The 16,695-nt window shown below is 43.8% G+C and overlaps 2 protein-coding genes across 2 annotated transcripts in view; one reads left to right on the plus strand and one right to left on the minus strand.

Annotated features, from left to right (window-relative positions):
• Nucleotides 1-16,695, plus strand: part of LOC148124062 (uncharacterized) — a 247,060-nt gene that overhangs the window by 160,007 nt on the left and 70,358 nt on the right. The gene's annotated exons all lie outside the window — the stretch shown is intronic.
• VPS41 (VPS41 subunit of HOPS complex) overlaps nucleotides 1-16,695 on the minus strand; it is a 197,998-nt gene that overhangs the window by 24,243 nt on the left and 157,060 nt on the right. Inside the window, exons 17-19 of the mRNA XM_026702255.2 lie at nucleotides 15,163-15,255; nucleotides 4,236-4,363; nucleotides 2,790-2,934 (exon numbers count right to left, since the gene is read on the minus strand). Coding sequence (XP_026558040.2) covers nucleotides 2,790-2,934; nucleotides 4,236-4,363; nucleotides 15,163-15,255 — 366 coding nt within the window. The remainder of the gene's footprint in view (nucleotides 1-2,789; nucleotides 2,935-4,235; nucleotides 4,364-15,162; nucleotides 15,256-16,695) is intronic.

Raw genomic sequence — 16,695 nt, forward strand, 5'->3', positions numbered from 1 at the left:
GTGTGGCCTAATTTGTGAGTGTGGCTTGGTCATGTGACTGACTGGGTGTAGCTTGCTGGCTGGGCATGGTTTGGTGGTCACGTGATTGGTTGGGCGTGGCCATGTGGCCATATGACTGGCAAACCAAATTCAAGTGGTCCTCGCTTAATGGCTGCTTGCTTATGACTGATTTCCCCAGAGCTACTTGACCTGTTTTTGGAGTTTTGACAGCCATGTACGCGCACACACCCCTCAAATATTGGAAGACTGCTATCATGTCTCCCCTGGTCCTTCTTTTCACTAGACTAGCCAAGCTCACTTCCTGTAACTGTTCTTCATATGTTTTAGTCTCCAGTCCCCTAATCATCCTGGTTGCTCTTCTCTGTACTTTTTCTAGAGTCTCAACATCTTTTTTATAACGTGGTGACCAAAACTGGATGCAGTACTCTAGGTGTGGTCTTACTAAGGCTTTATAGAGTGGTATTAGTACCTCCCATGATCTTGACTGTATCCCTCTGTTAATGCAACTTAGGATTCATTAGCTTTTTTGGCTGCTGCTGCACACTGCTGGCTCATATTTAGCTTGTTGTCCACTAAGACTCTAAGATCCCTGTCAGTTACTCTCTCTTCCCCCACTCTTTCTGTCACTCCCTTCCATCCCCCTTTCTTTGTCTATCCCTTTCTTCCTTTCTCTTCCTTTCTCTCTCCCCTTTTCTTTCTTTACTTTCTTGTCTGTTCCTTCTCTCTTTCCCTCTCTCTCTCTCTTTTTCTCTCTCTCTCTTCCCCCCTCTTTCCCTCTCCCTTCCCTAACCTATCTACCTATTTTCTGCCCAGGCAGGTGTGGCCTAATCTGTCAAAGGCCTGGGCTAATCTTGCATCAATCCATTTCCCCTTTCAGAGGCCCCGGCCCTTAATCTCCCCATTTCCTCCCTCATGACTGCCTCTTTCATCGTCCTATGGCCATGACTTCCATGGCTGGCTGCCAGGGAAGGGCTAAGCCATTGTTGTCGCTGGACTGCCCGCCAGCCCACGTCGCCCTTGTCATGAACTGGACTGCAGCCGCACCGAAAAAAACATGTGGCAGCTGGAGGCTATTTGCAGCAGAAATTAACAACTTCCTTCTAGGTGCTGGTCCTGCAGGTCCACCCCATTGAGCCCGCTGCACCAGAGGGACTTGCCCAAGCAAGTCTAAGTGGAGTGGTACAGCAGTCAATGGCCGGTGCCTAGAATGCGGTGGCAGTGGAGCGTTGGAGAAGCAGAGCAAAGCCAGAGGTCAGTAATTTTCGCTACAAAAAACCTGCAGCCACTGCGTGTTTTTTTCCGGTGCAGCTGGACTGCAGCTGCACCGAAAAAAAGACGCAGCGTCTGGAAGCTTTTGGTAGTGAAAATTACTGACCTCCAGCTTTGCTTGCTCCGGTTCTCCAATGTGCTGCTGTGGCTGTCAGCGATTGTCGCACATGCACGCGATGTACTGCCCACTTTGGGAACCAGTGCTTTAGGTAATTATATCATTCAAATTGCATTCGCACTTTAAAAAATGTCCTTTCTTTTAGTACAAGATGAACAGAGAGAACTTAGATTTTGAAACTGTATGGACTGTGCAATTCAAAAAGTTAAAACCTTTTATCAGTGACAGTTAGCAGACAGATCAGTATTCCAAGAAAAATAATAAAGGCAGAACATCTGCTACAATAATTCTGATTTGATTCAGATATAGATGGATAATTTGAAATCTGATTTAAAGAATATGTCTTATTTTTTAAAAAAATATTATTTTTACTAAAGTTATTTCTTAGAGGTGTCCCTGGTCCCCTTATCCCAGAAGCAGCAACTCTTCCCCTGTCTGCTAGCCCCCTACTTCGTATGGATCTCCCAGCAATGAAGACGGAGAGGGAGAAGGGGGTGGTGTTTCTGTGTGCTCTCGTTTCTGTGTGGCACTCTTCCCTGAATGCTAGCGGTCGTCACTGCCCCCTTCTCCCTCTCAGTCTCCACTGCTGGGTGATCCCATGCAAAGAAGGGGGCTAGCAGAGAGGGGAGAGTGCGAGGTTGCTGCTTCTGGGATGAGGGGACCCGGGAAGTGTCTGGGTCTAGCTCACACAGCTACTCTTCCTCTCGCAGGCAGATTTCCCAGTGTAGCTTGACGCAGGCTTCCTCCCTAGGCTCCAGTCCATTTTCCTCTGACTGGACAAAGCTAGGCAAAAAGCCAGCCATCACCAGTGCCCAGCCTCATTGACATTAATTCCCTGGGGAGGGAATGGAGAGTCTCCAGGAAAATCAGAATTGTTATCTCTTGAATCAAGTTATAATAAAAGATTTTTTACAAACAGATCAGCCAACAGGAAAAAACAAAATAAAAAGATTCATGTTGCATCTGTGTGCTAAATTAATTTTTTTTCCTCACCATTAAACAGTTTGGCTCACTATTCCTCATGTCCATTTGAAAATATTGGATTCTTTAAGAAAATGCCTGTTTAAAATTGTTTAAGGACTAGGCTATATTTTTACTATTTTGTTCTTTCAACTTGGGAATACTTAAGTGATAATTATGGATTAAGATCAGAAAAATGAAGAGTCTCCTCCCAATATAATATTCTGTCCTTTTCCTTAACCCAATGCAGCCTTGCTACTTCTAAAATATTTCAGAAAAAGCAAGCACTATTGTTAATAACAAATATGTGACTGTATAACTAATCTACCTTTCTCAGATAGCATAATAAAAAGTTCAGGTTGTTAAACTCAGTTTATTTTTATCCTCAAGCATTCTTAAAGAGAAAAAAAAGTGTTAGCACATAACTTGAAATCCATCATACCTCTGAATCAAACTCCATTAGTAGAACAATTTTGTCCCTGATGGAACTGAAAAGATTGTGTTTGTGGATCAGCTGGAAAACATCTTTATGTCTCAGTGTGAGGTAAATTTCAAGGGCCTTTCTATAGCGTTGGTCATAGGTGTACCTAATAAGAAAGATGATATGTTATGAATAGACCCAGATGTGGGCCTTTTGAGAAAGCAATCGAATAGCACAGAAATCATTTAGCTAAAACATCCCATAGTTATTTGGAATAATAGAAAACATTTTCGGTCTACATCTATTAGAAAAGTAATAGGATGTCACTTTTTCCTTCAATTTTCTTCCATACAGACCCACAGTGGTCTTTAGCTTTTCTGATTAAGATAGGCTTCAAGGATAGTAAAAACCTTAAATAGTGCGGGCCAACCAGGAATATGGTTAAAGGCATTCTTGAGAAGAACACAAAATAGGACATATTTATATGTGAACATTGCTGTGTAAAAACTGCAAAACTGGAATCTGGAATATTTTTTTTTTGTACCATGATTTCTGTGCTGTGATTTTAATGATACTTTCAACCATTATCCCTCTCTCTGAATCTATTTAATTCTTTATTAAAACTTCACTGATAGCATGTTCCCCATTAAAACTTTTATTTTAATATCTAAAATAATTCAAGAAAACAGTCAAATACTTTCTCCTTCCCCCCCCCTCCTCTCCCCATTTATCATAAAATACAGATGGGGACAGTTTTCACTGTATCAAGAATTTTATCCAATGCTCTTAAAATAGTTTCTAGATACAATTATTTCAGATATAGTGCAAATGGGAAAGGAGGTGAAGATGGAATGTGGGTCTTACTTTTCAGTTTTCCAGAAGCTAAATCTACATATTTCCTACTGAGACTTAACAAAAAATCTCAGTGTCAATCCCATAGCTGAGCATCTGTTTCCAGCACAAGTAACCAACAAAGAGCTAGTGGCCTAAGATTCTAAGAGTCAAATTGAAAACTATAAAGAGAAGAGGTTGGATAAAACAACAACACTGGGAGATTTTGTTCAACATAATTCCTTAATGCTCAATAAGGTACTATTGATACAGCATGAACAATAGCATTCATGAACTTGAATTGCAAGAAAAAAGAAGCAAGATACCACATTCTGCTACTTGGGAGCATCCAAATAACATTTCTTTTCCCTGCCTTATAAATTTTATACATCAAAACTAAAGTACAATAATACTATCTCTGAAACAATGTTGCTGTTTGTGTAAATCTTTTCAAATGAAATTTCTAATAAATATTTGAACTTCTTCCCCCACCCACAAAAGTAGAGGTGGGAAGAAGTCAAATTAGTTTTATGTGGAAAAACGAATTTAAAATTATTAAAGGAAAGAACTGCAACTGGTTATTTAGATGTTAGTCAATTGTGGGTATCATTTGAATTCATGAGTCAATAGACTTACAATTCTGCTAGAGTTTTCAGCAATGTCCTGTTCTGTGGATCTTTCTTCAGATGGTCCAATACAGCATGGACAATGACTGGATTGTTGTATAGATTCCCAGGCCATTCTTTAATTAATGTTGCAAAACCCTTAAAATAATTGGAAATGTGGGGTTATTTTAAATGTTGCATATACCTGTGCATTGAAATCAATTCCATCTTTTCCTTTTGTTCATTGGTCAATTTGTAACAAAGATTATCTTTAAAAAAATCGGAAGCCTATATAATAGTAGAACAAGGAGATGACTTATTGAGGCATATGAATGAACACTTGGTAAGTGTTTGAAATGTTTTTTTTTTTATTTGCTAAGTTGTAATGCCATACCTGTGGTCTCCTTAGATTTCAGATCCTGGAGTGTGAAAATTTCTAGCCCCATGATGGTGAACCTATGGCATGCGTTCCACAGGTGGCACACAGAGCCATTTGTGCTGGCACGTGAGCTGCAGGCAAACTTACATCACTGCGCATGTGTGCGCATCACAGCTGATTTTCGGCTGGTTTTAGGTCTGTTTCAGCCTCCCAAAGGCTTGAGGAAGGCTTCTGCAGGCTTCTACAAGTTTGTAGGCTGAAATCTAGCCCTGTTTCATCACTTCCGTTTTTTTCAGAAAAACAGAAAGTGACGAAACGGGGTTAGATTTCAGCCTACAAAGTTTGTAGAAGTCTGCAGAAATCTTCCTCTAGCCTTTGGGAGGCCAAAAAAGGCCTCAGACCAGCCAAAAATCAGCTGTGAAGTGCAGTGCAGGTAAGAGGCCGGTGAGGTGGGTGGGTGGGGGATTGCGCGCGCACGCATAGGGGATGTGGGGGGGCACGCATTGCTTTCTGGGTGCGGGCACGTGAGTGCACGCGGGCAATCACGCACAATTTTTGGCACAGGAGCCCAAAAAGGTTAGCCACCACTGATCTAGCCTCAGAGGCTGGGCGATAGTTTACTCAATTAGTAGTTTTAGCAATTTACATTTTGGTGTAATATTGATTAGAAACTGCACACACAGTGCAATTAATTATAAAAAAACTCTATATGAGAGATGATTTTATTGAAGAGACAATTTTTGCTTGTTCATAAATAACTTAGATGATAATATCACAATTAATCATTGAAAATCACTCTTCCCCTCTTTTAAAAAGGAGTTTGCTTGCCACCTTATATATTTAGCACGTTCAAATTATTGCAGGTGAGCGCCAGTATAGTGTAGTGATTAAGGAAACTAGGAAACTGTAAGTCCTGCCTTAGGCATGAAAGCTAACGGAATGATTTTGGCCTGGTCCCTTTCTGTTAGCCCTAAGAAGGAGGCAATAGCAAACTGATTCTGAAAAATCTTGCTAGAAAAAGCCAATGTTCAAGAATTGGTCATGACTGAATAGAAGACAAAAAACTTATACTATACTATTATTATATTATACTAATATTGCGTTGTACAATATATAAAAGGAGAAGGTTTATGTATTGGTTTATGTATACAAGTTTGTACCGATATTCGCTTCCTTTGATGATATTACCTAGTTCAGGGGTCGCCAACCTTTTTGACCTCAGGGACCACCAAACTCATACTTTTAAATCACGAGGACACTAATATGAAATTTTTAAAAGATAATATATTTAATATTAAAAAAATATTTTTATATTAAATTTAAATTTATTCTAAATTAATTAAAATTAATTAAATAAAATTAATTAAATAAAATTAATTCTAATATAGATAGATAGATAGATAGATAGATAGATAGATAGATAGATAGATATAGAGATAGAGATATATAGATATATTTTAAAAAAATATAAAAATGCTTATTTATAATAAAATAGTAAATGCTTAATCATAACTGTGGGGCAGAGCGAAGGGAAAGGAGGTGCCTCTTTCATCCTTTGGGGGGAAAGATGATTTAATACTGCTGGGATTCAAAAGAAGCCACATGGTGCCTGGAGGCTGGGAAGATCTGGATGGAGAGGAACCGGCTCCCCCTCAAACAGAAGAAAAGCAGAGTCCCTCCCCAATCTGGTCTCCTGTCATCTCATATCTCCCCAAGTCAGAGGAAACCTTTCCCTCCTTTGCCAGGTGTGGCTGCCTGGAGTTGGGGGAGGGAAAGAGGGCCAGGCAGGAAGCGCTGAGGAAGATGGGCTCCTAATAACCAGGCAACACCCCCCCCATGCCAAAGTCTCCCCGAGACTAAGCTCCAGGGTTCTCCTGCAGCTTCCAAGCAGAGAAGGCCCAAGGGGGGTGTCGAGCCCAGAAAAGCTCAAGCGCTCACCTGCACAAACAGGCTGGTTATTAGGAACTCGTCTTCCTCGGCACTCTTTTAGTCTGGGCATTTGGTCTAGCCCCTGTCCCATGCCAAAGGAAAGCCAGCCAGGCTTTTCCTTCCCTCCTACCCTTCCCCCTGTTCCTTTCCCCCACTCAATCTTACTTCGGGACAGAGGAGAGTGCACTGGAAACGTGTTGGTATTTCCAACACACCTTTCTCCGGTGCTCGCCTGTAATTCTTCGCATTCCTCCAGGCCTGGCTTGCTGAGGGGGGAGAGCAGCCCTGAAATTTCTGCTGCTCCCTCCCAGGAAAAGCAAGCGAGCAGAAACAGCTCTCTCTGGCAGGAAAGAGCAGAGATCGGAAGAAGGTATAGGCAACAGAAAGCAGCACTTTTCAAAGGCAGCAGCTTCCGTCTTCTCTTGCCTGTGCTTTCCTCAATCTCAGCTCCTTTGTCCCAGTGAGAGCTATGTTTCTGTTCACTTTTCCTGTGCTTTTCCCAGGCAGTGATGGCTAGGGCCATGGAGGGCGGGGGCAGCAGAGCAGAGCACAGAGAGAGATGAGAAAACTGATGCTGCCGCCCCATTCTGGACTGCTGAACTGGATGGTGAGCTCAGACTTGCCCACTTTGCCCCCTCTCACCACTACCAGCTGGTACTTTTCCTGCCCCAAGCCATCCCTACCATGCACGGCCATTGAGAAAGAGCCCAGGCCAGGAGAGGAAAGCTGGAAGGTGTGGCAGTGTCACACAAATGCAAGTAGCGTGGCGCTCCTGCACCTTCCAGCCATCTCCATCGTTGCCTCAGCCCGCCTGTGCTGTCAGCCCCCTCTTGCTGCAACAGCACCATTACCTCGTTCTGGCTGGCAAGGGCTGCGCTGCTTTTTGCAAGTTTGCACTCAGCCGAAGGGTGGGGGCCAGCAGGTGGGTGGGCTATGTGGGAGGCGCAGCCTTGTGTTCCCACACAACCTGAATTAATTGCTTTGGGGGGGACATTTCTCTGTGGCCCACCAAAATTTTCTCACGGACCACCAGTGGGCCATGGCCCACCAATTGGTGACCACTGACCTAGTTGGTAATGAAACGAACAATTAAGCTCAAGGAGCGCCAAGCATGCCACTGATTATATATTACAGAGTTTTTATTACTTATTTAACCAAACCAAACCAAACCAAACCAAACCAGGATCCCTGAATAACAATTACTGCCTGTGAACTATATTATTGGCTTCTGATTCTGATGTTTCAAAACAGCCTTAAGACCTGGCTCTACCAGATGGCTTGGGGACTCAATGAGGGAGCTTCATACTGGAGTTGATTAATTAAAACTCACCTACCCACCCCCTGTGTGTCCATCTCCTGCCTTTCCCATCTGGCTTTAGTGGTTTGTAATTGTCAATTATTTTATCTGCTGTGTGCCATGAGTGTTGATTTAAATGTCTTTTCTGCTTTAATGTTTTATGCTGTAAGCTACCCAGACTCACTGGATATGAGATGGGAAGCAAATAACTTTTCTAAATAAAGAAACAAAATTAAAAGGCTGGGCATTTAGGTGATCAAAGGTACTAAGAGAATAACTAAAATCATCATTGTCATCTGGGCAATATGAATTGGACCAATTTAGGCAAATAATCCCTCCCCCTTTAATACTATTGTAGTCCTATTAGGAACTACAATTAGGCCTCCACCATTCCAAGTGGGAAGAACACAAGTATAAGGACTGCTGTCTGTATCCAGCATATATATTTTTCTGTTTTTTAGAGAACCTTTTTCATGGAGACTCTTTCATGTTCTTAGTACTAACCCAGTGGTGGGATTCAAATAATTTAACAACCAGTACACCAGGGTCAGGTTGGCCATCATGGGAGGCATGGCCCATCCCCGTTCTCCAGGGCTACAGCACATGCAGGACAAGGCTCTCACAACAACCAACCTGACCCTGGGCGAACCAGTCATTAAATTACCCCGCCCTGCTATCTGCAATGGAGAAATGGGAAATGGAGAGAATGGCATGAGGGAAGGAGTAGGAGCAGGGAGAAGAAAGAGGGAAAAGCGGTCCCCTCCTTCCCTTGCCCGGCCGCTCCACTGCCCGTTTCTCCATTACTGTGCTGCACCACAGAGCTTGCCCAATCACTACCACGGAGATGCCCTCACTTCCCCCAAGAAAATTGGTCAAAGAAAGAGAATTCCATTACATGCTGAATGCCATAATTAAATCATGACTTCCTAAGATTCTAGCTCTGTTACTGGATAAAGCGAGGAGGGCTTCTCAAGGCAGAGAGCACCTCCAGGCCCAACAAAGTGATAGAAGAAGAAATGGAAGAGCAGTGCCTGCCCACATTTTCCACCCTCAAACAATGTGCTTCTCCTAAAGGCCTCTGGTTTGATGTGCCCACCTGCTCTGCCTCTACCTGTGGTGCCCCTCTCATGCCTGAACACTGTGGAAAGAGGCAGAGCCGGCTGGTCCATCAAAGCAGAGGCCTTCAGGAGAACTGTACTGTTTGGGGGAGGAAAAGAAATCTGGGAGAGCGCTGCTCTCACGTTTCTTCTTCTTTCATTTTATTGGGCCTGGAAGTGCTTGCTGCTTAGAGTCGTCCTCCTCACTTTATCCAGTGACAAAGATGGCATCTTAGAAAGCAATGGTTCCGTTTCAGCTCATGACCCCTTATATAGTTCTAGTCCCATGAGACTACATGATATGGAGGCTGAAAGGGGTTTAGAGCATGCAGAGTTGAGGTCTAGAAGGGCAGGCATTACCCACTCGTTATGATAATCGGTCATCTGACATGCAGGAATGGGATTTGGGACCTGCTTCTGGAGATAGGAGCAAATCCCTAGTGGATTTAGGTACTGGATCAGAGTGAGGGAAATCCTATATCCAATTGGAGTGGGCCACTACAAGGGAGGTAGGGTCCCCCTCCTCTGAATGCAACGTTTGATGGAAATGCAAATAAAGTGGCCATCTTTTGGGGACAGATAATCAATCATTTAGACTTATATGGGCACTGTTACCCATCACATTGGACAATGGTGGTGGCAGTCACAGGTGCGTTGAAGGGGGAAGCCAATGAACAGGTTGCAGATTTGCATCGCCAAAGATCGGCTGGATTAAGCAATATTGGTCTTTTCCTGGCTTCCTTGAGAACCCGGTTTGAGGGCAGATCTACTGAACAGCAAGCAGAAGATTTGCTGGCAATAAAACAAAAGGGTTGACCAGCTCATGAATATGTGCAGGAATTCCGATGTGTGGCTGGGAAATTACCCATCATGATTCAAAAGGATTCATCCCGTTTTCCATAGTAGCCTACTAAAACCACCTGACATAACACGGCTAGAACCCTTGAATACTTGATTCCCGTCTGTGATGAGGGGTGTTACAATATCTGGTCAAATGGAAGGGATATCCTTTAGCACAGGGGTCGCCAACCTTTTGGACCTCAGGGACCACCAAACCCATAATTTTAGATCCCAGGGACCACTAAACGGTTCTGTGGGTGTAGTCTAATTTGTGGGTGTGGCTTGGTGGTCATGTAACTGGCTGGGCATGGATTGTATGTAAATATTATACATATTTATATAAATATTTAATTTTTTATAAAAAAGAGCAACTTTTACCCAAAACCAGGCAAAGCAGGCAGGCAGATTAAGTTGTTCACAGAATCACAGATTCATTCAGAAATCTATCTGCCATTGGCTAGCTCAATCTGTCACATAAAATTTGCTTGCAAGCAAACTCACAAAATTAACTCACAACACACCATGCATGTAAATATTGAATTTTTTAATTTTTTAAAAGAGCAACTTTTACCCAAAATCAGGCAAGGCAGGTAGGCAGATTTAGTTGCTCACAGAATCATTCAGTGATCTATCTATCTGCCACTGGCTAGTTCAGTCTCTCAAATTTGCTTGCTGTGAGTATGCACTGAATTTGCTTGCAAGCAAACTTTCAGTCCTAAAGGAAGCAGAGCTGGAGATCTAAAGACTAGCTAGAAAGTAAGAAGTCCAACCATTTCCTGCTTCCTAGCTAATCTAAATCTCTCAGCACAGCAGAACAGATGTTGGTCGGAAAAAGGAAAAATAGCAATTTTAGCAGGCAAGTTTTCCAGGTAAGGAGTGAGGGGGCGGGGAGCATTCCTGCGGGCCATGTGGGCAGCACAGCCTTGTGTTTCTGCACAGCCTGGATTAATTGCTTTGGGAGGTTGCTCTGGGGTTGAGATTTCTCTGTGGGCCACCAAAATTTTCTCAAGGTCCACCAGTGGGCTGCGGCCCACTGGTTGGTGACCACTGCTTTAGCAAATGCTTCCTGGGTACCCCATATAGATGTGTCAGCCCCACGACTGCAAAGACTATTCCACTGGCAACATCCTACCAAGGTGGGTGGGAGGGACAAAAGTCGATGGGTAGGGCCTATTAATTCTGTCCCTTGCTTTTTAGGAGGAGCCATGGTAGAGGGGGTCCCATGTCAGGCTCAGAAATCTGGCCAGCTTACAGACGTGAGTCTGGAGTCTGACACACATTCTGGCATTCCTCCCCAACTTAGCTGTGCAGTGGCAATGTGATGCCAACATTTCTCCCCAAATCAGCTGTGAAGCGGCAATGCCGACAATGTCCTCACTGGCAGAATATGGGAGGGCATGACAGAGGTTCTGGAGTTGCGGGCAGATCACTCAGCTGTTGCGCAAGGACGCCATGGCCGAATGGATTGATTTTCGCTTTTTATTTTGTTCCTGATCCGGATAATGCATTGGAAAGGGGGGGGAGGTTGTTACCTGATGAGAGTGGAATGGTCTAAACGAGTTAGGGGGAATGAGGGTTAGGAGGCGATAGTCATAATTAATTAGGCATGGGGAGGGGGAGCGGGTATTAATTAATGAGCAGATGTTAGGCTAGTTGGGAGGGGTGGAGAACGGATATAAACAGTGCTGAGAGGCAGTTGCTCTCAACGCTGACTAAGCATGGAGTTCTGTTGTTGCTGATCGTGACTAGAAGAACTGAAATAAACCTAAACATCACATATCTTTATTTGTGAGTAACGTGGTTTGTTGTGGAAAGTATCCAGTACTTGACAGAAGCCGACAGACAGTTGGCTTCCAGTGCCAGAGAGGGCAGGGAAGGAAGTGGCTGGGCTGCCGCTGCCTTTCATTGGGGCGTGTGGAGTGAGACGAGACTCCTCTTGCCATCTCTTCTCTCCCCATCGCCAGGCATGGTAGGGCTTCCTGCCTCTCACTTCAGCCAGTTCACCAAGCTCCACAAAAATTTAGCTACCAGTTCTACTGAACCAGTGTGAACTGGCTGAATCTCACCACTGGGCTAACCTATATAGAATATATGCAGTTGTGATATCATCTGTTGCTTTAGCAATGTAGAAAAAGCAGTTATTGTCCATTTCTCAAAAGCAAATGCCACCACAACACACAAAAAGTACTTCTTTAAGCATACTGGCAGATGGTAGCCAAATGATACTGATCAGATTAAATTAAACTTTATTGTCATTGCCATGGATACAGGCAACGAAATGCAGTTAGCATCCAACCAGAAGTGCAAAACAACAGTAAAATATAAATATATGTATGCAAATATGCAAGGCATCTATGAATATGTCAATGGAAAACACAACAAAATGTATGTACATGAGCACACAAGGATAAGTGTGACTGCACATATATGAACATATACAACTGTACAAAATGTTTATAGACACACTGAATATAAGTACAAATGCACAAAGAATTATACAAAATGCATCATATATTATCAAGGGATAATTTACATTGTCAGGCCAATACAAAATCTCTCGCATTCCAACAGTACTGGCCCATAATGGTCCTTATGTATTTTATTGGTAGATTGCATCAGTGGTGGGATTCAAAATTTTTACTACTGGTTCTGTGGGCGTGGCTTACTTGGTGGGTGTGGCTCTGCAGTCATGTGACTGGGTGGGCATGGTTTGGTAGTCATGTGTCTAGGTGGTCGTGGCTTGATGGTCATGTGACTGGGTCAGTGTGACTTGGGGATCATATGACTGGGTGGGTGTGGCTTGGTGGTCATATGACTGGGGTGGGTGTGGCTTGGTGGTCATGTGACTAGGTGGGCGTGGCCAACTCAATGTCACTCACATCAAGGCTGCCTTGCCTGGCCCCTTGCCTCCCAGCCATTCCTTGTCACATCCAGCCCCAGTTCTGTAAATATGTTGTTCATGTTTTTTTGACTTTATGATCTACATACTACAGATGTACTTTCATGGACCACTGAAAGGAGGAAATGGCTCATGTGCTTTGCCCAAGAGTGTGATAGGCAACAGGCTTTTAAGGGGCTGCCAGAAAGATTTGCGGGGGGGAGGGGGGGACACAATGTATTTTCCAAAGCACCAGAAGGCAAACAAGAAGCAATGGATGGAAACTGAACAAAGAAGAAACCTAAAACTAAGGAGAAACTTCCTGACAGTGAGAACAATTAACCAGTGGAACTGCTTGTCTCCAGAAGTTCTGGATGCTCAATCACTGGAAGTTTTTAAGAAAAGACAGCCATTTCTCTGAAATGGTATAGGGTTCAACCCAAGGTCCCTTCTAAGTGTTATTCTGTTATTGTGACATATTTCCTGGGACCTCTACTCAGATTTTGGCATCCTCAGACTCTTAGCTATTTAGCTGAGGAATAACAGATTTGAAAGGGATTTTGGAGGTCTTAGGCAGGAAAACTGAGGATGCCAAAAGTAGAGGTCCTAGGAAAGGTGTCAGAATAACAGAATAATACTTAGAAGGGATCTTGAGGGAACCCTATACTATTTCAGGATTTCAACTGCAGGTTTCTAAAAATCTGAAATTAATATCCTAATAAGATTTTTAGAAACCTGCAGTTGAAATCTCCTTATCCCAAAGACCCAATTTCATTTGGAATTTAATCCCAAATTTGATTGCCCTTTTAGCATTTCTCTTGATACTTCTCCAAAATGCACTCCCACAAAGCCACATCTCCCTCCCTCCCTCCCTCTCTCATTCTCTCTCTCTCTCTCGATCTAAAGGGGGAGAAACTACAGTACTACTGGCATTAATACTCTTTCCAACAACATGTACAAGAGTTTAAACAGAAAATATAAGCAGGAGCCAGCAAATATTAGCATACAGTCACAAATCCCTCCAGGAAAATCAGTATTGATTTAATATTTCCCAAATGCAATCCTTTGTAAAGAAAAATGCTCTGGACTACAGACATTGAATGCATGTAAATCACACACACACATACACACACACCCCTATCTCTTTCTCACACACACACATACACCTGGTCTGACTGGGATGGCACGAGAAGACAAAGTGAGCGGCCGTAGCACGCCGCCACTGTGTCCACTTGCTTTGTTTATTTTGTCCCTCGGGAGAAAGTGAGTGGCTACAGCGGCGGTGGCAGTATTCCTGGAGGGCGGGCGGAAGTACCAGGGCTGCTGCACATGTGTAGTTGTGCACCTCTGCTGCCCCTCTCAGCCCCCATCACAGTGGATGCCTCCCAAGGGCCATCTGCCCACCCACTGGCCAGGCTAGGCCAGAAGTAGCGCAACCCCATGGAGGAGGCAGAAAGTGGGCGGCGACCAGAGCATGGAGCCACCGTGGCTGCTCTTTTTGTTCATTTCATGCCCTGGGAGAAGGCAGAAAGTGAGCGGCTATGGCGGCCACAGCATGCAGCCGCCTGGCTGCTTGCTTTCTTCCCGGGAGAAGGAAGACACAGGCGGTGGAGGCCGGAGCATGCTGTGGCTGTGCCTTTCTTCCTTTTGCTCCCCGGAGAAGGAAGACGTGGGCGGCGGCAGTCCCAGGGATGAGAGGAAGAAAGCGAACATCTGCAGTGGCAGTATTCTGAGAGGGCAGGGAGGGCAGAAGTACTAGGGCTGCTGCACATGGCCATCTCTGCTGCCCCTCTCAGCCCCAGCACAGCAGAGATGCCCCCCAAGAACTGACTGCCCACCCATCCGCTAGGCCAGGCCAGAAGCGGTATGTCCACTGGGAGAAGGAAGAAAACAAGTGCTGCTGCTGCTCTGTGAGCCATGTCCCGTTGATGCTGCAAATTGTGCACAACATGGGCAGCCCGGGACATCCGCCCACCCTCCCGGTCCCGACAGGTGAGCCTGGAGATGGGGGAAACAGCTAGCTAGGCCGCAGTCAGCACTCCCGCCTGGGATAGGGCCACTCCAGCAACTAAGCCAGCTAAGTGAGCTTGGGAATGGTGGGGGAGCCATCAACAAGCTCAGGGGTTGGTGGAGGAGGGGGAGGCAAGCTCCAGAGACGGGGGAGGCTAGTGAGACTTGCAGGCTTACCTGTGAACAGGAAGATCAGAGCTGCTCAGTTGGGGCACAGGCACCATGTGGCAAGCCAGGTTAAGCCACAAGGACCCAGTGTGGAGTGACTGGGCGGGGCAAGCAAGAATCAGGTGGGTGGGGCAAATGAGCGAGTGGTGACCAGGCAACCGGTTCAGGGACGTGACCAGCCAGAAGTCACTACCGGTTCAGTGACCCATGCCAAATTATCACTATCGGTTCTCCTGAACCGGTGAGAACTGGTTGAACACCACCACTGGATTGCATGTCTCATCCTAATCTCTACCAATATAGTGACAAATTTAGAGGTGTTGCTCTGTTGCAGTGGTATTACAACAAATAATACTTTACCTCATAATCGCTCTCTAGAAATTCATGCAGAACCATTTCATAAATGAAAGGCTTCAGAATCAAATCTTGTCTTGGCAAATAGTGGCTAATTGCCTAAGGAAAGAAACAATTAAAATATGCTTAATCTTTCCAAATTTTTTAGAAAGCATTACTAGAAACAAAGCTAGAAGATGTGACAATATTCCAGTTGAGCTATTTAAAATCCTAATGTTAAAATTCTTCACTCAATATGCCAGCAAACTCTGAAAACTCAACAATGAACACAGGATTGGAAAAGGTCACTTTAGGTTCCAATTCCAAAGAAAGCCAATGCCAAAAAATGTTCAAATTACCATACAACTGCATAAACTAGCAAGGTCATGCTCAAAATTCTACAACTAGACTTTAGTAATATGTGAACCAAGAACTACCAGAAGTAAAAACTGTGGTTCAAATAGGCAGAGAAACTAGAAATTAAATTTTCAACATTTGCTGGATCTTGCTTTCTTCCTGGGAGAAGGAAGATGCAGGTGGCGGAGGTCGGAGCAAGGCAGTTCAAAAAAAATAATCTACTTCTGCTTCATTGACTACGTTAAAGTCTTGATTGTGTAGATCAGTGGTTCTTAACCTGGGCGATATTTCCCACCAGGGGGCGATTTCATTTTTCAGGGGGGCAATGGAACGAAAAAGGGGTGACGCAGGGCCGAAGGAATGGAAGGGGGGCAATATGGGGGCAATGGAGCGAGAAGTTTTGAGGACACTTTTGAGACTTTTTTCGTACAGTGAACCACTGTATATCTGTTGTACAAAAACATCAGATCGCTCACTATTAGTAGATTGAACTGTGTTTTAAAATGTTCCTCCAGCTAACTTCAGTACAGAATGCCGTACATATGTGAATATGCATCGCTCATATTCATGCGTGTTGCACAGCAGCCTCTATCACTCTACCCATTAAATTTGGCGCTCTGATTTTTGTTGCTTTCCTTCTGTAAAAATATTCTTTGTGTCTTTTTAACCCTTTTTACAGTGTGCATGAATATATATTTTCCTCGAATCTTAATTTAGTTTCAGAGTTTTCGTCTTGAAATTCTTAGCATTGCGGTTTGTTCTTATGCTCTTTTTATATTTCTTTTTGCGTCTTAAAATTCACTTGTAATTAAATCATTAAATGTTACTGTGTTTTTCAGGCATTTCATTTTTTTGCAATTGAATTTTGTTTTCAGTGGTCATTGCATTTAAGTGTCTTGAATAAATAAGATAATAATAAAATATATGCATCATGAAGTTTGGGAGTAAAGTGATGGGTGGCATCAGAATTTTTCACACAGTTGAGATGTGGGAAAAAGACTGGAAATAAATTATTTGCATTGATACGTCCTGATGACAATTTTAAAGAAAACAAAAAACATGTTTGCATAAATTGAAGAATTATTTCCCTGTGTTGTGATTGAGAGGTTATGTTGGGGGGGCGATTATAACTTCCTCAATGGTTCAAGGGGCGATTCTTTAAAAAAGGTTAAAAACCACTGGTGTAGATCATAATAAAGTGTG

The sequence above is a fragment of the Pseudonaja textilis genome, chromosome Z, assembly GCF_049901715.1.
Source record: "Pseudonaja textilis isolate UNSWEBS1 chromosome Z, rPseTex1.2, whole genome shotgun sequence".
NCBI classification, from domain to species: Eukaryota; Metazoa; Chordata; class Lepidosauria; order Squamata; family Elapidae; genus Pseudonaja; species Pseudonaja textilis.